General features: G+C 45.3%; 1 protein-coding gene across 1 annotated transcript in view; it reads left to right on the top strand.

Moving 5' to 3' along the window:
- The first annotated feature begins 962 nt into the window (after positions 1–962).
- Positions 963–23,342, top strand: part of APPL2 (adaptor protein, phosphotyrosine interacting with PH domain and leucine zipper 2) — a 45,801-nt gene continuing 23,421 nt past the window's right edge. The window contains exons 1-4 of the mRNA XM_081818994.1: positions 963–1,161; positions 8,080–8,178; positions 21,006–21,065; positions 21,872–21,943. Coding sequence (XP_081675120.1) covers positions 1,108–1,161; positions 8,080–8,178; positions 21,006–21,065; positions 21,872–21,943 — 285 coding nt within the window. The 5' untranslated portion in view covers positions 963–1,107. The remainder of the gene's footprint in view (positions 1,162–8,079; positions 8,179–21,005; positions 21,066–21,871; positions 21,944–23,342) is intronic.

Below are 23,342 nucleotides of genomic sequence, written 5' to 3'. Positions count from 1 at the left end.
GCTGGCTACAGCCAACTCGGAGTAATGGCCATGGAGTCTGGCAGTCTGCCGTCAGAATTTCAGGTGTTTGTAACTCAGATCGTACCTTAATATACCTCAGTGTTTCTATAGCATTTGTGTAATTTTATCATATCCTGTCTATTGATTTTGGCAGCTTGTTCTGTTGGACAAATCTTACTGATTCCTAAAGAAGGAACTTCTGAGACCCTTGCCTTTGGTTTAAGAAGACGTCATGTTCCATTTGCAGGTACTTCCCATTGCTCCCCCTCCTTCCTTCTCTTCTTCCTCCACCTTTCCTAGTCTGACCCTGACCAAGTCACTCATTCTCTGGGGCCCGTGTTCTAACCTCTAAACGAGAACAACTTTACTAGATTATGTATTTCTTCCAATTCTAAAACCTAGATTGTGAAATTTTCCAAAATGACAAAACACAACAAACCACGAGGACGAGGTCTGATTCTACTGCTCAAATCCTATCGCTCTGGTTTCCACAATGGCTTCTGAATAACACAGATGATTCACTTATCCATTGTTCTTAGAATTAGGTGACCTCTGCGCTCAGAGCTGTCATGGGGGCACTGGGATTTATCTAGAAAAAGTGGTGTGGCAAGTGTAGGCTCTTCCCTCCTTAAAAAAGTGGCGAAGGTCACGGGGACAAAATCTGTTCCCTCCTATCTCCTTCGATTCAAAAGTCTTCTGGGTAGGCGCAAGTAGATAAAGGCTTATCGTTCCCGGTTTGGGGCTTTGACCAGCCTAAGTATCCGGCCCCCTAACCACAGACCTCGACGAGTCCCGCGAGCACCGAGCCACTGAGCCGGCTTGAGGCTCTGCGGCTTCCCACGAGGCGCGGCGCGGCGGAAGCGGGGTCGCCACACTTCCGGTGGCCCGGCCGCGCGCTCGCCACACTTCCTGTTGATCGGGCTCCGCGGAGGGCGGGGCTGGGAGGAGGGCCGGCGGGCGGGCGGCTACGCGGGAGGCGGCCGCTGGCCTGGCGTGGGCGCGCGGGGCCGCGTCGGGCACGGACAGTCAGCCGCGTCGCTTCAGCCCGGAGCACCCTCGGCGGCCGCGCCTCCCGCCCTCCGTCCTTCTGCCCGGCCCCGCGCCACCATGCCCGCCGTGGACAAGCTCCTGCTGGAGGAGGCGTTGCAGGACAGCCCCCAGGTACCTCCCGCCGCTCCGGTCACCTTGCCCGGGGACGGGAGGCCCCTCGAGTCCCGGGGTGGAGGCCGGGAGGGGGCACCCCGCAGGCGGGGCTGGACAACCCGAGAAAGGGCCCCCCCCCGCCCCCGCGGCCGGAGTCTTTGTGTCGTGACCCCTTTTCCAGAGTCAGCCGAAACTGACGCTGCCCGGCCCAAACTCGGGCTCCGTCGCTTTGCTGAGTGCCTCGGAAAAATAACCTTTTTGTGCCGCAGTTTTTACATCTGTAACACAGGGATAATAATTGTCCCCGCCTCATAGAATTGTCAGAATTAAATAAGGGAATGCCTGTAAAGTTGTTAGCGGGCAACGTCTGGTACAGAAGAAGTAGTCAATCTTAGTTATTACTACTACTGCTACTTACTGATGCGATGGGTCCTGGTGGATTTAGGGCCAAGATGGGAGGCAGAGAGTCCAGCTCTCTTTCCGGTACCCTTCGGCACGGTTTTCCCATTTTGTCAAGAGAAAATTACAACACCTGCCCCATTTGTCGCACAGGGGGACTTCATTAGCACGCTCGAGATGAAAGTTAAGTCCTTGGAGCTCTGCAGATGAAAGCTGCTGTGTAAATAGAGCAGATGAGTGCAGAATGACAGGAGTTCATAATTCAGTGCCCTTTTTCTTCAGGGAACTTTTTTGCTCCGCATTAGCACTGCCTGGCTTCATATCTCCTCTCCTGGTTCCGCATCCCTGGGTTTATTTAAATCAGCCTTTTTATCCCCAGGTGTCTCAACTCTTGAAAAATTAGAATGAGATTAACTGTTTTCCTTCTCTTTTCGGTTCCCTTCCTTATTCTTAGCAAATTGCACTCCTGGGATGATCTTTTGATGGTCTTACTTACTTTTTACTTACCCACTCTGCATCTTGCCAGTTCAGAATCAGCAGTCAAAGGGCCGTGTGCTTAGTTGCCTGTGTCCATTTCTTTGTGATCTTCCTTAGGGTAGGCAAGAAACTTGAGCAAGCTGTGGCTTTTTTTTTTTTTAATTGGCATCCGCTGGTCTGATTGACTTTTCAAAGACCTCTTTGAAGTTTCTAGACTTGTGGCATTTTAATGGGACCGAAGCCCTTTGGAGAAGTCATTTTGTCTGTCTTCACACATAATGTGAGATATGAAGAGAATAATGTAGAATTTCTAAGGATACCGTTTTGAACAGGGATTTCTGTTTGCTTTGTATTCCAGAAGTGCAAAGATGTATTGCTTTCCTAACTGAGCATGGTGATGGCTGAGCCAGGTCAGAGAGGTTGCGCTGATTCTCCTGTGTTGCCCTCATTGCGAAGTCACATTCTGCATTTCTGACTCTCACATAAGTGAATATGCACCATTTCTGAGTGGTTTACAGGGTTTGCTCAGCTGGGAGGAAGCAGAGAGAGGACTGGCAAACAAGGCAGGAAAACTGGATCCTAATTCTTGCTCTACCACTAACTTACGTGATTGGGGCAAGTCACTTATCCTTACCCTGTGGTTGACTCAGTCTTCTCATCTGCAGAATGAGGGATGTGGAGCAGTTGATCTTTAAGGGGCTTTAGAAGCTTAAAATTATATTATATTGCATGGTTTATAATTTTGACCTTGTATGTGGAAGAGGAGGTTCAGTGGCATTGGCATTCCTATATAATGTTCTTCTTAATGTAGGGAATTTGTTACTGCTTTTAGGACTTGGGTGTCACCTTACCAGGATTCTTCATGAGGTTGTTCAGCGGAAGCTAACTTTCAAGAAGGCTTTGATAATCATCGGAATATATTTATTTAGCAGTCTTATATGGGGCGTGTGCCTAAAGTGGCCTTATTCCCAAGGAAACCCATAGATTTGGAACTGGAGAAAAGTTAATCTAATTCCTTTTATGTGTAAAGAATAAAAACAATAGCAAACACCTATATCACACATGCCTTTTATGCGCCAGGCATTATTCGAAATGCTTTACCTGTATTAATTCACTTAATATTCCCAACAATCTTTTGAAGTAGGTCTCCTATGAAAGTTACCAAGGAGTAGAGAAGTTAAATAACTTGCCCAAGATTATATACTATACAGTGGCAGAGCCAGGATTGGAACCCAGGCAGTCTAGCCTATATTGTTCAAGTTGGTCCAGCTACCTGGCACCTGGCCTTTCTATCACCGGTGACCTAAAATGTTTCACTGAAAGGAAGAGATCCTAAGAAACCATCTATTGTTTGTTTCTTCTAGTTTTATGAAGAGTAGTTATGAGGGTTGCTGCAGCAACCTGCACATGATTCATTAAGTGAACACAAAAGCTTTTGTAATTGAACTCAGTGACCCAAGAAGAGCTGAATAGCAGTTGACCGTCCTTAGACACATCTATTCATTTCGTCCTTTTTAGTACAGCACGGTGTACTGAAGACTAGTCTGTGCATATACATATCATTTCTGGTTACATCTGATATGTGAGAGGCAGAATGTTTTGGGGACAAAGCTACTTGTCTCCGTTGCCGTCCGGGAGCCTCTGCTCCTTGCCAGGCGCCACTAGATGCTGGGAATATAGTGACAAGGTAGGAGTGCCTGCCTTCCACGGGGCACAGTCTGTCCCAGGAGACAGATAAGGAAAGCAGGGCCAGGGCCGTGTGAATGGGCTGCGGTAGGAACACAAACGCAGCTTTGAGCTGCTGCCACTCAGACTTCTGCAGGGGCTTATTGGCTTTTGTGTAAGTAGTCCGCTTTTGAGATAAGGTGAAGACAAAAGCGGTATTACTTGCTGTTTTCTTGATTTTTTGTGTGTTTGTTTCCTTTGCAGTTGGCAAAACTGAAGCCCAGAGAAGTTAAAGACTTAGTTCTGAGATTATTCAGGGAGTGGTCCAACTGGCGACAGCCCTCCTTGACCAAACCAGGCTGTCTTTACTCAAGCAAGAGGCCTCAAAACAACCTGGTGGTTATGTGTTCATTGTGGAGAATAATATGTGTTTTTTATAATCAGTTATTAAAATTGTGCCATTATATGATCAGATGCTATTCTGGAGAATAAAAAATGTCTAGGACTATTTTATTAGGTAACACCCAGCTTCTTTAAGATGGAGGGATGATGTGGATGCTGAGGCTATATTCTTAGGGTGTTTGGTTTTTCTGGCTAGGCATACTCTTAAAAATGTAGGGTAGTAGAAAAAAGATGGAATTGAAATCCTGATTCGGCCACTGTTACCTTAGGCAAGTTACTCGACCTCTCTGAGCTTGTGTTTCAACATGTGTAAAATTAGAATAAAAATATTTACTTAATAGGATTCTTATGAAGATGAATAATGTATGTAATGTGTCTTCATGCCTACATGTCATAGTAACTCCGTAAACGATTGCTGTTATTATCTTTATAAGTGATAGGCTTCAGGGTCTTTCCCACTTGTAAGTAGTCTTTGATGTCTGGTGTACCTTTGACTGGTCCTTGGTCTCATTCCTTACGTTTCAGTTATAGAACATTCCTGTTGTTCCAGATATAAATTTAAGCAGATATGGAGCTGATAATGTGGGTATCAAAACAGTGTCTAAGATGGCTGGGCAGGTTTTTCTCAGTGGTGATCATGGCCTAGTTAGAAAGACTGGATTTTTCTTGCCAGTGCTAATGGGGGTGGTCATGGTAAACCTGTCCAGAGTGTAAGGAAACAAAACACTTGTGATATAGATTTGGCAGTTATTATAGGGAAGTGTGTGACAGGATGACCGAAGGGAAGCCGGCTACAGGCAGGACTTGGGCTGTGGACCACAGCACATGCCCACTGATAATGCTCGGCCAGCTGGGTGACAGGTGCAGCCTCCTGCAGGGGAGGAAGCAGGCCATTGGTGCCGGTTGGACCTGGATTGACATCCCAGCCCTGCTGCTTCCCAGCCATGGGAGGTTGAGCAAGTTTCTTGACCTTGATGAGCCTCAGTTTTATTATCTGTAAAATAGGGTTAATTATCCATGGTATCTACCTCATAAAGCTGTTGGAAGGATTAAATGAAAAAACAAATATTTAGTGCTCAGCACAGTGTCTCACACACAGGAGGTACAGAGTAAACGGGAGGGTTCGTTTTCTTTCTCTTCTCTTTGTGGAGGATATTTACATAAGCCTTCTTTTCATCTTCTCATTTTCCATTCTGTTTCATTCCTGAGAGTTTTATTTATTTATTAAAGATTTTATTTATTTATTTGACAGAGACAAAGTGAGAGAAGGAACACAAGCAGGGGGAGCGGGAGAGGGAGAAGCAGGCTTCCTGCTGAGCAGGGTACCTGATGGGCGGCTCGATCCCAGGACCCCAGGATCATGACCTGAGCTGAAGGCAGAGCTAACGACTGAGCCACCCAGGCGTCCCTCATTCCTGAGAGTTTTAAAAACAATAAGTAGGCCTCGACTAAATGGATATCAGCAGTAGTTAGAAAAATGAAATAGCCTCAATCCAGTTGTACCATTCTTTCCTTCTCATTTTCCTAGACATGTTAGTTATAGCAAAGAAAAATACCAGAATCATAATAAACGTGAGTGAGGGCCTCCAGCACTGACACCATGAATACAAAGAGACAAAAAGGCCCTTTACTATAGATAACATTTATAGATAACTGTATAGATAAGTATTGCTGTGGTGTTAAAATGAAATCTTACAGAGACTCATGCTCCTTTCCTTTCTGAGTCTCCCAGATGCTCCATCCGTATCTGCTCTCTATCTTCAATAAACTCTGCTCTCACTTAGAAAAAAATGAAATCGTACATGTAAAGCCCTTAGTGTGCAGCATTTAATAAGCAATCAAAGTTCATTATTTTCGTAATCAGTATCAGCTGCTAGCACCATACATCACACACTGGTAGGCACTTTATGTATATTCATTATCCCAGTAACCCTGCGAATTAGTGTTAGAGCCTGAACTTGGACCCAGGACTGACATGGTCCCAAGGGGATCCCAGATGCTTTGAGAGGCAGAGCAGGCTCTAAGCTCCTGGAGAACATAGGGTCGGTTCTAATCACCTCTGAATCCCAGTTGCCAGCACGATGTTTCGGCAGATACTGGATGAAGGCAGAGATGCATGCATCAGTGAATGAATACAATCTCTCTCTCTTTTTTTTTTTTTTTCCAAAATAGAAAGTATATTTTAAAAAGATAAAATGAAGAGTTTGGAACCAGTGTTTTTCACTTACTGGTTGACATCCATGCATTGATTACCAGAGCCAGTGGGTCACAGTCATGATTTCTGTTTACAAATGGAAGAGAACAGAATAGAGCAGGAAAAAATCGGAGTGTATATGCATACTAATGATAAACATTGTTTGGTCACATGTGTTTCATTACCACTGTTTTTAATTTTAGAAGGTTTGAAGAACTCTCCTCTGGCACACGAATTTATATGCTGTATGAACTCTGATATTTTGCTGTCATTGAGAGCTTTTTAAAAACCTGTCTTACATTTTCCATATTCATTGCATCTGGTCCCTCTGTTGATAAGGATTGTTACTGAAGAGAGTACCTTGGTTTCGGAGAAGGTATTTTTAGCCTTGAAGGCTTCAGGCAAAGCCAGGACAATTGTGTCTGGCCCAAGTACACTGGAGTTTGGGGGACAAAATCAAGGGGAGACTGAATGATCCTAACGCCCAGGTGATTGAGGGTGCTTTGAAGTAAGTCACTGCTCTCTTACCTGAGGTTAGAAAAAGAAAGAAGGAATTGAAATTCAAATGCAGGGAGATAATGAGTCTTAATAGATTGTTCTTTGTAAAGTGCTTTGATATCTTATTAAAAGCATTTCTGTAATTTTCTTTTTTTTTTTTTTTTAAAGATTTTATTTATTTATTTGAGACAGAATGAGAGAGAGAGAGAGCACATGAGAGGGGGGAGGGTCAGAGGGAGAAGCAGACTCCCTGCCGAGCAGGGAGCCCGATGCGGGACTCGATCCAGGGACTCCAGGATCATGACCTGATCCGAAGGCAGTCGCTTAACCAACTGAGCCACCCAGGCGCCCCATTTCTGTAATTTTCTGTCCATCCTGTGCCTAATGGATTATTTTTAGAGACCCCATTATCACTGACATAATATTTTAAATTCCCACTTTGCTGGACACTTAAAGTCCCTTGAGTAGATATGGTCACTTATGTGACACCTCAATACTTATTTAGATATCATCTCCTATGTAAATATTTCTTCAGTGTTCAACGTGTCAGGCTCTGTGCACAAGAACAATAGGAAATGCCTTCCATCAAATGACATTGCTCAGCTGCTCTGGGGCACTGAGTGGTTAGCCTTCCTGAAGGAACAGAGCTAGCATTCTTGTTAAGTTGAGATTTCAGTTTTGTGCCCAGATCTACTGCTGGTGGACCCAGAGTATACGAAATTTCCTGGCTACACGTTTAAAATTAGTTGAATAAAAGGTGACGAAAGACATGGAAATTGACTGTAGTAGCTTAGGAGGAAAGAATGACGCACCCCTGCAAGATGTCCAAGTTTGCAGAAAACCAGACAGATGGTTAGCTGCTGGGGTGATGTGCTGCTGGGCGTCCACACCGCAGGTAAACACACAGGCCTGGTGTTGTGTGCAGTTTATGGGCTGGAAAGGAGAGGCTGCCTTTTTAACTTTTTTTTTTTTTTTGGACTCTCCTGGTGCTTAGATAGGGGCTAAGTCGAAACAGATAATAGCCCTCAAGTCTTACTCTTTAAAAAATTGGCTTTCCTTCTCTGGCCCCAAATTGTATTCAGTTTGCCCCTGTGTTGTAGTCTGAAGGATTAGGAAAGTAGTTCTAAATTAAAGCTCCAGAAATCAACTCTTCCTAGTATTATCGGTAAAAGAATAAAGCCGGAGAATTGGCACCTTCCTTCCCCATTTCAGAGAGGGGAGTGTGTGTGTGTGTATGTGTTTTCTACCTCCTTTGTAACGTTTCCACTCAGAAATAAAGTCAACTTCTTCTTTTCTCGTAGACTCGCTCTTTACTGAGTGTATTTGAGGAAGATGCTGGTACCCTCACGGATTATACCAACCAGCTGCTCCAGGCGATGCAGCGCGTCTACGGAGCCCAGGTATCCTGCTGTGCCTTCCCCCCAAGAGGAGGAGAGTAGGAGCCCCCTGCCCTCATCTTGGACTTCTCTCAAGGGGCTGAGAAATTTGAGTCAGAACAATACCATTGAAAATTTGGAAGTAGAATCAGAATTGTCTTCCTCAAGTCCGTTCACCTTAAAACACTGAGGACAGTCTGTTTTCTCTGCTTAAGAAAGTGGGTAATTTTCCTGTAACTAGTAAAACTAGTAGAGGAGGACCACGTCACTGGTTTTAATTTTTTAAAAAACTCAGCCCCAGAGGGAAACATCTGAATCTCCTCTTCCTATTTGTGAATGAGCGGGGTCAGTATCCTGAGACATGCTGTTTGTCTTTCTCATAAATGGGAGTCTTAGACATCCAGGCAGGAGGGTAGGGAGGGTTTTCCACGTGCTTCTTCTGAGAAGGCTTGAGTCACACTTCTGAAACTGTCGGGTGGCTTCTTTGTTTTGAGGAACAAATATCTCTGACTTGCAGAACAATGGAAAATAAATTGCTGAGTAGCAAAAGTGAATTTTTTTTAAGATTGAGAAGTGCCTGTGTATGTTACGTTCTAAGGGAAGACTTACAAATTACTTAAAATTCATTATGTTGCACGTCAAAATATTAATGGCTTGCTGATGCTTTTCATTATTGATTCCTTGCTGACTTAAATCTGTATATGTCAATGTTTCTTTTTCTCATCGATCTCTAAAGAGATACCACATTCAGTATATAATATATACTAATAATTGTATGTAGTCATTTCTTATATAGCTCTTGATATTCATATATGATCATTTATTATTATTGTTTTATTAGTCATTTATTCATATTGTATAGGGGAAGAAGACTCAGTCCTTGCCATTAGAGAGTTTATGTTTGGGTGGGGAGACAGAGAAAACATTTATCTAAGAGTGTTAGCACCACTAGGAGAGGAGGTCGCCTAACCCAGAGGAATTGTGCTCATCACCCAAAGAGAGGAGGATTGTGACAGTCGAGATTAATTGAGTATTTCGTAGCTTCTGGGCATGATTTCAGGACTTTTACAGCAACTCTGTGAGGTGGGCATTGTTGGCAGTAGCCTCATTTTATAGGTTAGGAGACTTAAGGATTCCAATGACAATTGACTTGTCCAAGTCCATCCCGTTACTACATGGCAGAGCAAGTCAGCCCGGACCTGAAGCCCAAACTCCCAGCTACGAAACCTGGGGCAGCCTGAAGTAGGGAAGTGGCAGTAGAAATGGAAAGAAGTGGATGAAATTCAGAGGTGTTCAAGAGACAGAATGGTGACTCACTGGATGTGAAGGGGTCAGATGTGTGAAGGATGAGTGCAGAATGATGTCCAGGTCTTTGACATGAACAACAGGGTGGATAGTTGGGAGCACATAGAAGAGATGGGGTGTGTGTGTGTGTGTGTGTGTGTGTGTGTGTGTGTGTGTGTGGAATGGCAGGGATACCAATCATAATTCTTTCTTGAAAGGCTGATTTTGAGGTGTGTGTGTGTGTGTGTGTGTGTGTGTGTGGAATGGCAGGGATACCAATCATAATTCTTTCTTGAAAGGCTGATTTTGAGGTGTCCATGGGACATCAAAGTGGAGAAAGAGCTTGTTGAAAGTTCCGATCTAGAGTTCAGGCTGGAGATACAGATTTGCAAACTCTACTGTATTATACAAGTGTAACTTAATTGGGACTGATTTTAAAACCCAAACAAATCATGTGCTCATTGTGAATCTACTTGTTGTTTTGGTAAGACATTCAGAAACTGGAGACATATTATGTTGATTTTTTAAAACCCTATTTATATTGTATGTTTTTATATCCCCTACATGTTCAAAATTTAAGAAAATAGAAATTTTTTTCCCTGGACTTGGACCTGAACTTACTTGCTGTTCAGTAATTTGAATATTGTCGTTAAATGACTTGTCTCCCGTTTAAGGTTTAGGAGCCCACGACTTAAGGGACGATGTCTCTGTCACTCCCAAGAGTCTCTGTTCTGCCTCTCCATGTCTGTCAGAATCATTTACTTGGAGATGTCCAGAGGCTTTCTTACGCGTTTTTTCTTTTGAGCCAGAAAACTACATTTTGCCAAAATTAAGTGGGTCGTGCATTCCAAGAGTCTGTAAACCGGCTTTTAATTCACACCACATGATTATCACATGGGTTCTCTACTGGCCAGAAACCCTTCCTCCTTCCTCGGCATTTCCTGCAGCAGAGGCTCATGGGAAGGGCTGGTTAGTGCTGCCAGACTCAGCGACAGATCCAAGCAGTGGCCAGCGGCATCCAGATCGGCTGGGTCAGGGTCAGCTGGTTTTCAGGTTTATGTGAAGGCTTAAGTGTCTTCTTTTGTTTCTTTGTAATTAAAAAAAAACGAAACTTCGGGGCGCCTGGGTGGCTCAGTTGGTTAAGCGACTGCCTTCAGCTCAGGTCATGATCCTGGAGTTCCAGGATCGAGTCCCGCATCGGGCTCCCTGCTCGGCAGGGAGTCTGCTTCTCCCTCTGACCCTCCTCCCTCTCATGCTCTCTGTCTCTCATTCTCTCTCTCTCAAATAAACAAATAAAATCTTTAAAAAAAAAACAAAAAACGAAACTTCTTTGATTCGTCTTTGATGAATTTGTTTATATACATGTATGTATCGGTGTGTGTATATGTGTGTGTAGTAATACTTATCGGTGTTTTCACTCAACTTTCTCCCCCTAAGTTATGTTTTCTTGGTTTATTTAACATCATTACTTAAATATTTTACACCTAGACCTGTTGAATTAATAGGGTTTTATAATCTCATTTTTTAAAACACAGGCACTTAGCAAGATGTTTTTGCATTATTGTATTTTAAAAACCAGGCTTATGCTGCTGATAAATGATAAATGATTCACTTTGAATCAGACCACATGGTAAATTTCTGTATTCTGATAGGACGACAGCCACTGGACCTCAGTTTTAGAAAGAGGAAGAGTGAGGAAAACTAGAGGAAAGTTCTGTGAGCAGTTTTGCTGATTGTAGCTGATTTGGGGGAAATTTTAAATTTTATTTGACTTACATGCTAGAATGAAGCTATAGTCCATGAGCTGTTTTCAGTATTTTACAGCAGTCCCTGAAGTCACGTCTGGTCTTTTGACTGTCAGATGTGCCTTTGCAGGCCGTGGGAATTGAGTACCTTGTTAGAGGTCATTTGAACGAAGGAAGTAGTACACGTTTCTCATGCACTAAGAGCAGAGATGGGTTACATAAAAAGATCTGCTGTCTTGAAGATGATTGGCTAGATAAGTTTAAAATCTCCTTAGTGTCTGAATAGATGCATCTGTGTCCATATTCAGTTAAATCTCAAATTTTGCGTTTCATACATTTGATACACAGAATTACATAAATAATCAAAATATCTGCCATAATTTTGTTTCTTTCTTGGAGAGGTTAAAAATTTTTAAATCTTGGGGCGCCTGGGTGGCTCAGTTGTTAAGCGTCTGCCTTTGGCTCAGGTCAGGATTCCAGGGTCCTGGGATCAAGCCCCTCATTGAGCTCCCTGCTCAGCAGGAAGCCTGCTTCTCCCTCTGCCCCTCCCCCTGCTTGTGTTCTTTCACTCGCTGTATCTCTCTGTCAAATAAATAAATAGGGTGCCTGGGTGGCTCAGTTGGTTAAGCAACTGCCTTCGGCTCAGGTCATGATCCTGGAGTCCCGGGATCGAGTCCCGCGTCAGGCTCCCTGCTCAGCGGGGAGTCTGCTTCTCCCTCTGACCCTCCCCCCTCTCATGCTCTCTCTATCTCATTCTCTCTCTCAAATAAATGAAAATAAATAAAATCTTAAAAAAATTTTTTTTAAATCTTTTAAGAATAGATTTATTAAGGTCTTACAATGAAGTTTACTTAGGTAATCTCCTTGTGAATATTGTTTTGAGAAAACAGGGACCCATGAAATGTCCCCAGCAGTATTACGAAACCCGGCAATTCTTGGAATCTGTCTCCTCCAACAGATAATGGACCTCTGTAGTTAGTGCCTTCAGTCTGGACAGAATTTTTTTTTCTTTAAGTAAATTTCGGATGGATGTTTTTTGAAGTGAGAACCATGGTTAAGGCTCTTTCATTTTCCTTCAGCGAAGCAGACTTACATTGTTCAATGTAAGCAGGAAACATTGTTCAATCTCTACAACTGTTCTTCAGCCTTCTTGAATACAGAACGACAGATCCTAAAAACTAAAAGCCCAAATTGGAGGTGGGAATAGTATCTTTTCTTTTTTTTTTTTTAAAGTTTTTTTTTTTTTTTAAGGTTTTATTTATTTATTTGACAGAGAGAGACAGCGAGAGAGGGAACACAAGCAGGGGGAGTGGGAGAGGGAGAAGCAGGCTCCTGGCTGAGCAGGGAGCCCGATGCGGGACTCGATCCCAGGACCCTGGGATCATGACCTGAGCCGAAGGCAGACGCTTAACCGACTGAGCCACCCAGGCGCCCGAATAGTATCTTTTCAAATTGGGGTAATAGGTAGCAGTAGGAGGTGATAGGAGTAAAATATTTTGAAGAGAAGATACACAGAAATTTGGTATTATAAAGAAAAAAATTCTTCTTTAGAAATGATATACAGTTGACACTTGAACAACATGAATTTGAACGGCACAGGTCCATTTATACGTGGATTTTTTTGATAAATACAGTACTGTAAATGTATTTTCTCTTAAGATTTTCTCTTTTTTTGGTAAAGATTTAGAGCGTGAGTGCACGCATGCACACAAGTTGGGGGCGGGGCAGAGGGAGAGGATGCCAAGCAGACTCCCCGCTGAGCACGGAGCCCAAAGGGGCTTGATCGCACGGCCCGGAGATCATGACCTGAACCAAAACCAAGAGTTGGATGCTTAGCCAACTGAGCCACCCAGGGGCCCCTCTCTTAAGATTTTCTTAATAACATTTTATGTTCTCTGGCTTACTTTATTGTAAGAATATAGTATATAATACATATAACATACAAAATTTGTGTTGACTGTTGATGTTATCAGTAAGGCTTCTAGTAGGTTCTAGTAAGGCTTCTAGTAGGTCACTAGTAGGCTATTAAGTTTTGGGGCAGCTAGAAGTTATATGCAGATTTTTGGTTGCGCAAGGCGGGGCCGGCCCCTCTAACCCCTGCATTGTTCAAGGGGCCCCTGTATAGAGATCTCAAGCTCAGCAAGCTAATGCACCTGTTGGGAAACAAAATGAGAGGAGTGGGCTTTCAGGAGTATGAGCTTATAATAGGGCTGGGGAAGGATTTGGAAGGCAGATAGGGTCAGAACTGCGTATTTTAATAATAGAAATAATGGTTTCCATTTATTGGGTGCAGAAACATACCACAAGCTAGGCTCGACATCTCCTTTGTAGAATCTCATAATAAAAGAGAGGTATTACTATAGCAGGTGTTCGCAGATCAGTAAACTAAGACTCAGGTTATGTATTTTGCCTAATATCACAGTGACAGAACTAGAATTTGCAGTCAGGTCTTTGACTCCAAGACCTGCACTCTCACCCTGAACCACTACACTCTACTCTTTTGACATACTGGCCTCCAGAAGTGGCAGCAGAGGCTAAGGAAGTGGGAGCTTTCCAAGGTTTTTCTTGTCACTATAGAACAACCCCCACTATAGGACGGCCAAACAGCTGTGTAGCACAGCAGTTCCCCCTTTAGCTACGGGTTCACTTTCTGCTATTCCTGTTACCCACAGTCAACTGCAGTCTGGAAGCAGGCGCTCCTCCTTCCGACATATCGTCAGAAGGTCAATAGTACCTAGTGCTACATCATTCACCTCACTCCACCTCACCACATAGGCATCTTCTCATCTCATATCATCACAAGAAGGAGGGTGAGTATAGCACAATGAGATATTTGAGAGAGAGACCACATTCACAGTAGCTTTTGTTACACTATACAGTTGGCCCTTGAATAATGCAGGGGTTGGGGCACTGACCCCCATACAGCTGAAAATCCCCCAAAGCTTAGCTAGTAATGGCCTCCTGTTGACCAGAAGCATTCCAAAAACAGAGTTGATTAACACATATTTTGTATGTTGTATATACCATGTACTGTACTCTTAGAATAAAGTAAACTAGAGAGGAGGTGTTATTAAGAAAATCACAAGGAGGAGAAAATACATTTACAGCACTGTATGTATTTATTGAAAAAAGTTTTTGAGTAAGTTGACCTGCACAGTTCAAATTCATGTCATTCAAGGGTCATCTGTATTGTTATAATTTTTCCATTTTGTTATTATTGTGAATCTCTCACTGTGCCTAATTTATGAATTCAACTTTATCATAGGCATGTATGTGGAGGAAAAAACAGTATATATAGAGTTCAGCAGTAGCCACAATTTCGGGCATCCACTAGGGCTCTGGGAATGTGTCCCCCGTGGAAACAGGGGCCCACTGTATGTGAGAGGTGGAAGCCAATTCCTTTTTGTGACTAAAGTGACTTGTTGAATGAGTTTTTATGCATGATTGTTTTAGTCAGTGCATTTTAATAGCCCTGAAAACCAGTCAAATTGAGGTTGCTATGACAGGGACTGAGGAGAAATATGTATGTAGCTTCAGTGAGGGAGCAGAGAGCCTGAGTGGTTTCTAGAAACCGCTTCAGAGACTGGGATTCCTGCACTTGTTTTGCGTGCAGGACCTACAGCTTTTCCTCAGGATGGCTTTACGGCATTCAGATTAATATGAAAGATGATTCTGGACGAGGCTCATTCACTTAGGTACAAGGGTTAAGGGTATGGCCTTGAACTCATCAGATCTGAGTTCCAGTGCTGGCTTGGCCACTTGCTCTGTGATATTGGGAGGGTCACTTGTTTGCCTGAATTTCCTTATCAGGTAACAGAGACTGTAATCATGGCCACCTCATTGATTATTGTGAAGGTTAATAGAGTTTACCCTTGAAGGGCTACGATCAGTTCCTGGCATGAAGGGCTCTGGGTGTTAATCATCTTCTAAGTCTTAAAATAACAGTAGTTAAGATAGCACGTTATTACTGGGGCTGTTATTTGGGTTAAATAGAAGCTTGGTCCTCTGATCCTGACTTTGTTGACAGAGCAGTCTATACTTGCTCTCTTCACTTCCTCACTGGTTGGTTGATGCCCACTCCTCAGTCTGGCCTCTCTCCTCCCCTTGCTTCAGGGGCAGCCTAGTGCCTAAATCGGAGCCTCTCCACCCTTGGGCCCTGGGCAAACACCTGATCCTTTAATGACACCCCCCCCCTTGAAGTGGTCTTGCTTTGGTTCCTGTGACAAGGTCCCTTCCGGTCCCCTCCTAGTTCTCTGCCCATCCTTCTAGGTCTTTCTCCTTTCTTGGCATCCTGTTGCTGCCTGCCCCTTAAGTTCTCCAGAATCGCACTGGAATCCTCCTCTGCTTCGTCTCTATTTGCTTCCAGAGCTAAGATCCCTTCAGCAAGCCTGGCCATTTCAGAGTCTGTTTCTAGTCCTTGTCTCTGGGTCTTTATTCAAGACATTGGCCTATTGGTGCTGTGGGGAGTGAGTGCTCCGCTCTTACCAGATCCAGCACTCTCTGATCCATCTTCCTGCCTTCCGGAGGTGTCTTCCCCTTTCAGTCCCTCCTCTATATCCAAACCTCCCTCCCTCCCTGTCTTCACACGCTTCCCTGGCTCCCAGTGCAGTTGAGTTTGAACTCCTCAGCAAGGTGCACAAAGCTCTTCACGAACTGAGTATCAGCCTACTCCTCTAGTCTCGTGTTTGGCTGTTCCAGAATGTGCCAGGCCCTCCACATGCCTTGAGACTCTCCTCTGCCATTCCTGCTGCCAACAGTCCCCATCAACCCCTTGCCCTGACAAATGGCCTTCCCGGCTTGAAGACGTCACCTCCGAGGTGTCTCTGGCACCTTCCCTTCCTTCCGGCTCTCCCTCCTCAGCCGAAGCGCGCCCGTGTGCCGGATGCCCCGTGCACTCGTTGGGGCGAGCACTTCCGGTGCAGCGAGTGCGGTCTCCCTGCCCCTCTGGACCGTGAGACCCCAGAGAGCCGACTCTCCGGCTCCTGTGCCCGCACCAGGCCTGGCCCCTGGGAGTGCTGGAGCCGTCGGTGCCGCGGGCGTCGAGGGAAGGCCTGAGCTGCGGACATGCGCAGCTGAGCGCCGGCACAGCCCGCAGCCGACTGGAGGCCGGCTTTCTGGGATTTCGCCGCCTCCCTCACACGCTGCACGCTGTCATTTTTGCCTCAGAACAACCTCCCTGGTCTCCACCACGTCCTCCACATTCTGGAGACTGTTCTCATCCCTCGCTCGAACTCTTCGGGTGGGCTCCCGAGCCTCCTGCCGTGCCCCCTTCGGTGCTCCTCGCCACCACGGCCACTCTTGAGTTTTCCTCTGCTCAAGTCGGATCTTGTCACTGTCCTGCCCACGTGGCTCGGGGCTTCCCTGTTGCCTCCAGGGTAACGTCCCCGTCCCCAGCATCCCCCACTCACGGCCTGCCCCCCAGCACAGCGTCCTGCCTTGGTTCCTCGCGCTCCTCACTACTCCTGTGCGCGGCCCAGCTCGAGGACTCCTGGACCCCGGCTTGGGGGAAAGCACGTGGTGACCGAGACTTTCCACGCCTGAGCTTGAGGCAACATGGCTGGGATGGAAGCGAGGGCCTGCATGGTGACTTTGACCCCAGGGGATTTCCTCTGCCCCTGCTCCCAGCCTCACCATTGCCATCCACCATGGATGTGCCACCAGCAGGGGCCTCTGGGTGGTTTGGGGTGACAGTGACAGTTGCCGGAACGCTCTGTGCCACCCCAAGATAAACAGTCCTTTGCTAAAAGCATGGTTTTTCTTTCAGGTTTGCTGACCACGGGTATTTCTGCCTTGACAGGAGCCATGGAGGTTCAATGTCACGTAGGAGATGCTGTCAGTAAACACGTCACTGGGTTATCTTTTTTAAGGATTCTTAGCAGGCATTAAATAGCATAGTGAATAGCCAAAGAATGGTTCCAGAATGTCGCAGAAATCTGACTCGTGGAACTCGATTTAGAGTCTAAATTTTAGGCCACTTCTGTTGCTTGAACCACAGCTAGAAGAAAGTGTGGGATTTATGTTCCTATCCATGGGCCCAGCGAGACATGCCCGCTGAGTACCAGCCAGATAACAGGTTTGCACTTTAGATTGGAAATAGCATAGTGTTAAAAACGTGGCATTTAGATTTCAAGTCCAGCAGATCTGCATTGGGTCTTTGCCTTGCCAGATATTAGTTGTGATTTTAGAAAGTTGTTATCCGGGGTGCCTGGGTGGCTCAGTCATTAAGCGTCTGCCTTTGGCTCAGGTCATGATCCCAGGGTCCTGGGATCTAGCCCCGCATCGGGCTCCCTGCTCTGCGGGAAGCCTGCTTCTCCCTCTCCCCCTGCTTGTGTTCCGTCTCTCGCTGTGTCTCTCTCTGTCAAATAAATAAAATCTTAAAAAAAAAAAAAAAAAAAGAAAGTTGTTATCCTTTCTGAGCCTTTGTCTCCTCATTTGGTAATAGTCCCTACCTGATAGGTGCACTGTAAGGATTAAATGTGATAAAATATGAAAAGCACTTAATAGCACTGTCCGGTACTTAGAAAAGACTCGCTGAATGTTAGCAGCTGTCTGTGTAATTGCTGTTGCTAATATTTACTCTGCACCCAAGCTCCAGTTTTGCAGGCCTTGTTGCAGAGATAATTGTGTGGGCTGACCTCACAGGGTGTGGATTAATTGGCTGATGTGGGCAAAGCATTTCGTAAAACCTCTGTGTACAATAGATTAAGTGTGAGTAAGTTTAAAGTTGGTCTAGTTCAAAAGATTTTTCATGGCATGTGCTCTGCACAGAAGTTCACTTTTCAGGGCAGGTGACAGGCCGTTTTGGACCTGTCATTTGTTCCCAGTGAGATCATACTGGCCGAGCAGAATCTTGCAGCCTGGAATCACACACATCTGAAAATACACAGCATTTTCACAGGGTATTTCGGGGCGAGACCTGGCAGAGTCCAGTTGTACACAGTAGTTGTGGAAAGCAGCGGTTGAATGTTGTGCCCCCTTCTTGGCTTTGTGCAGGGGGCCCAGGAGCACTCCCCCCCGCCTCCCCTCCCCCCCAGCCTGGGTGCAGTCTGACGCCGGCGGCACTCTGGCATGTTTTCCATTATTCCCTTTGGAGCGTTTGCCACTAAGTGGTAGAGAAGAATCCAAGTAGCCCGTGCTTCTTGCTTAGTTTGAAGGCAGGGAGGGTAGTTATCATATCTGTTGACCAGTCTCTAAAGGATACAGATATGGGGCAGTAATATTTTAGATTTAGCTAAAATAAAGAATGACTTAAAAGAGTAGAAAATGAGGGCACCTGGGTGGCTCAGTTGGTTAAGCGTCTGCCTTCGGCTCAGGTCCTGATCCCAGGGTCCTGGGATCGAGACCCACATCAGGCTCCTTACTCAGCAGGAGCCTGCTTCTCCCTCTGCCTGCAGCTCCCCCTGCTTGTGCTCTCTCTCTCAAATAAAATATTTTTTTAAAAAAATGGAAAATGTTCCTTGAATTTGAAATATTGTAGCTTAATGGAGAGCCTCCTGGGGATGGGTCTCTAGAGACATTTAATATCTAAAGCAGGATCAACAATTTACACCCTTGGGCTGGCTTCCTGTTTTTGTAAATAATGTTTAAATGAAGGAAGCCACACTCATTCCTTTCTGTCTTGTTTATGGCTGCTTTCATGTTCCAACAGCAGAGTGTGTAGTTGTGACAGAGACCATCTCCACAAGTAATGTCTGTCTGGCCCTTAGAGGAAAAGTTTGTCAACTTCAGGCTAAAGCGTAGGCCACCTCAGCTCTTAGCAGGACTTGGGATCTTGGAGAGTAGTGTTTAAGTGTGTGGATCTTAGAATGGGACAGATGTGGGCTCACATCCCAACCCTGCTGCTAAGTAGCTGTGTGACCTTGGGCAAGTGTCTCAACCTTTCTGTGCTGCCTGTTTCTTCATCTGTAAAAATGAGTTAATAATCAGAACCTACCTTATAGGGTTGTCAGAATTAAATGAGGTAACACATGGAATACACTTGGTGTGGCATCTGCCATGGATTAAATCCTCTCCGTGCTAGCTGCTGTTGTTAGGACGATTCTGTAGGTCTGCAAATCCCAGTCCACATGGTGCTGCCCCCAGGCAGATGCTTAAAGTAGCTTAAGCAAATCCACCCTAAACTCTCCGTTACTAACTCAGAGAAGAGGAGCGAGGGATTTTCTGATACAACAGGCTGTCAGCCCAGTGAGTGGGTCAAGACCCTTTCCCGTGCACTTTGACCTTCCAAACAGCTCTGCTGGAGATGATCGGCAGGCTGATTTCTTGGCTGATTGTTTCATGCTGTGCATTCTTGGTATTTTATCATACCACCCCCCTCATAGTGATGTCACCTTGAAGTATTTTCCCCTGACCTCGGATTCCAAGTATTGTCTTAAACCGGGAATTTAGAGGAGTCCTCTAACCTTGTTTGTGCATTCATTCATCACACATTTGTCGAGAGGCTGCTGTGTGCTGGGAGCTGCTGCACGCCCTCCCTCAGTGCGTGCGGGGCCTAGTGCTTGTGCATTTGTTCACCTGCCTTCCTCTTGGCTCCGTGGCCACCAGCTCGGGTTTGTTTTGAAAGGAGTGGCACCCTGGTAGGATTCCAAAGCCAGGAACTTTTATTATATGTGCTTGTTTCAGGGTCAGTTAATGCCTGTTCCTTGGGGCTGATGAAGGAAGTCAGGGAACAGGTTGGCTAGTTGTCAGCAAAGAGGGCTGAAAAAAGTAGGATTAGGATTCTGATGGGTCTTGCAAAGGAAGACCACGATAAAGAAAACAAGCCCCTGCAGAGTTCAGGCCTTGCCCCTAAAGGGACAGCAAACCCAGGAGAATTAGAAAGTAAGCGAAGGCCAGGGCCGGCCGGTGCCCTCCCCTCCTCCCCAGTCAGACCCTGTGGCCCTGCCCCTCTGTTGGGAGTGAGTCCTGAATCTGAAGAGAAGTTTTCACTGAGCTTTAGAAATGAAGACACGTGTTCTAGGCAGAGGGCATCAATTGTCGGAGGCTTGTGGTGGAAAACTGCCCCACAGCCAGCGATAAGAGGGATAAACCAGAGAAGAGGAAGATGAACAATATGGGCCAGTGAAAGTGGCATGAAACGGGCCTCCCAGGACAGTGCAGCTATGCTTCTGTGTTCCCATCCAGCAGGACCGACCTAGCCCTCTTGGGTTTGCTGGATCTGATCATGTCACAGTGCTGCAGAAATTCCCATTGCCCTTAGTCTAAATGTGGGCCGTGGAGGCTTGCATGCCCTCACTCTGTCCGCTCGGCCAGCCTCGTCTCACCTGCACACCTGCACCCCTTGCTCCGGCTACACTCGTCGCTCTTCAGACAGTCTGTGCTGCGTTTCCACATGCTGGTCCCTCCTTCTGGAAAGCTGGTTCCCATGGCTAACTCCTAGTCTGTCTGCAGGGGTCCGCTTAGAACCATTCTTCCTTAGAGACCATCTGCGTCCTCCTGCTAGAGCCTCCTAACACGTCCATGCTTTCCTTTGCGGTTCTCGTCATGCCTGTAACTATTTTTTGCTGTCTGCTTCCCAGTAAATTGTGTGAGGACAGGGGCGGAGTCTTTGTTGGATGTTGGGTATAGCGTAATTGCTCACTACATTTTTGTACTGACTGACTAGAAGGAACAGTAATTTGTAAATGGTGGGGGGAGAAAAGCAAGCTTTAACGTTTTTAATTTGTTTTGGTCTTGTTTTCCAAATAATTCCTGAGCAAACTATTATTTTACAGACACAACACATACTTTTTTTAAGGGATTCTCTGAGGTGACTTTTTTTTTTTTTTTGGTGACTTTACATGTGTTGGACATATCTTACCTGCTTTTCTCTTCTCCCTGCAGAATGAGATGTGCCTGGCCACTCAGCAGCTTTCTAAGCAGCTGCTAGCATATGAAAAACAGGTAACTGGGTATTTATGTGGCATGTGATGCTATGCTCGGGACTCTCGTAAATGGAGTTCTTTTAAGGAATTCTCCAAGGGGGGCGCCTGGGTGGCTCAGTCGTTAAGCATCTGCCTTCAGCTTGGGTCATGACGCTGGGGTCCTGGGATCGAGCCCCACATTGGGCTCCCTGCTCTGCGGGAAGCCTGCTTCTCCCTCTCCCACTCCCCCTGCTTGTGTTCCCTCTCTTACTGTCTCTCTCTCTCTGTCACATAAATAAATAAAAATCTTTAAAAAAAAAAAAAAGGAATTCTCCAAGGGCATCCTTGAGAGACTTTGATTTCCTTCTTTCTTTTTGTCCATGGTCCACTCCTGTTTTTGTTTTTTGTTTTTTGGTGGAGTTTTTTGTTTTTTGGGTTTTTTTGTCTTGCCTTTTCCTTTCCCCTGATAAATTCTAACTGGTGATTATCCCAAAGTCTTTATGATGTATTCTAATTAGTCTACAGAAGTCACCCACTGCCTTGAGGGTTCATGGTCTGAGGGGCTACAAATGAATCAAATTCCAGGAAATAACCCAGTTCCAGGAAATAAACTCAAAGATGCCGTTATGTCCAGACAGAAGAAGGGTGATGGCCACCAAAGGCATAGCCCGAGAGGGGCGGCTGAGTGCGTCGCTGGGGCAGGAAGTGGCGGGCGCACTCGTTTTCTGCAGATAGACACTGTGACGCGATTGCGCCCGGGAGCAGAGTGGGAGCTGGCTGGAGGGCGCTGGGATGTGGGTGACTCTCCAGGCGTTAACACCTGGGTCTTTTATTCTCTGATCTTAGAATTTTGCTCTTGGCAAAGGCGACGAAGAAGTAATTTCTACACTCCACTATTTTTCCAAAGTGGTAGATGAGGTAAGATCGAAACACGGCAAAATTTTATTTGATTCTTTCTTGAACTTTCTTTCATCTTTGTGTTGGCCCACTTTCCATTGTATGTATCTACTCAAATATTTAAGAAGATATCTCAACTTGTTGCTCTTCCAAGGCTCATTTCACGAGACAGGTTGTATGCGATTATGTTTGTTTCTGGTTTGAGGAGAAAGGCTTTGTTATACATGAATAATGGACCAAGAGAAAGATTTCTGAGAATTCAGTTTCCCAAAAAGGGTGTATTGGTTTCTCCAGCTGCTTGTAACAAATTACAAGTAGGTCGCTTAAAACAACAGACACTTATTTGTTCCCAGTTCTGGAGGCCAGAAGTATGAAATCAAGTTGTTGGCAAGGCCAGGCTCCCTCTAGAGGCCTGAGGGGGAAACCTTCTTGGCCTCTTCCGGCTTCTGGTGGCCCTGGGCGTCCCTTGGCATGTGGCTGCATCCCTCCAGTCTCTGCCTGTGCCTTCCCATGGCCTCCTCCCCACCCCACTTCACCCCTTCCATCTGTGTCTTCTCTTCTTATAGGGACACTTATCATTGGATTAGGGCCTACCTGGATAACTCAGGATGATCTCATTTCGAGGTCCTTCATGACATCTGTAAAGACCTTGTTTCTAAATACTCACATATTCTGGATGGACATTTCTTTGGGGGAGGAAGAGGATGGGCACGATTCCCCCGCCACAAAGGGTTTCGTACAACTGTTCTTGTAGCTGTATTGTATAATACGTTTGGAACATTTGTGAAAAACAGGTATTGTTATAAGAGAAGTACATAAATCCTATTTGTAATAAACACCCCAGCTCAGAGGCTACTGGTGCTGAGCAGAACCCTCTACAGAATTAGGTCGGTATGAAATGGGTATTTCACCTTTCAAGGAGCTTGCAGTACTTACAGTAAAAAATTATGATAAAGAAGAAGCAAAAAAGGACATGCAGGTTCCATTTAACTATTCAGTCGCTAATGTAAAGGAGATACTGTCTTCAGTTTATAACATGAGAAACCAGCATTCATATAAAATTGTACTGATTGCATTGTCATTCATTCAACAAACCAACCCAGCAAGTTGATACTCATTCAGCAAACACGTATTGACCACCTACTGTGGGGTAGGTGCTGTTACAGGCACTGGGGATATAACAGAGAACTCGTCATCCAGTTCTTTTGAGCTTCATCCTTTCTCCCACGACTCTGACTCTCTTCAAAATGAATGTTTAAAAGGGTGGATATCTTTTCCAGATAGGAGGAGCATGAATGGAAAAAAGTAATATATTTGGAAGTGAGGAGATGAATGTTTCCTAATTAACCATGAATAAGGAGCCCAGGGGGAGAAGCAGCGGGCAGCACTACCTGAAGTCAGGTCTTTTCTTGACCAGAGC

The sequence above is a fragment of the Leptonychotes weddellii genome, chromosome 5 (genome assembly GCF_054177405.1).
Source record: "Leptonychotes weddellii isolate Sample4059 chromosome 5, ASM5417740v2, whole genome shotgun sequence".
Classification (NCBI taxonomy): domain Eukaryota; kingdom Metazoa; phylum Chordata; class Mammalia; order Carnivora; family Phocidae; genus Leptonychotes; species Leptonychotes weddellii.
Note: the sequence above shows the minus strand (reverse complement) of the source record. Positions and strands in the feature narration are given on the sequence as shown.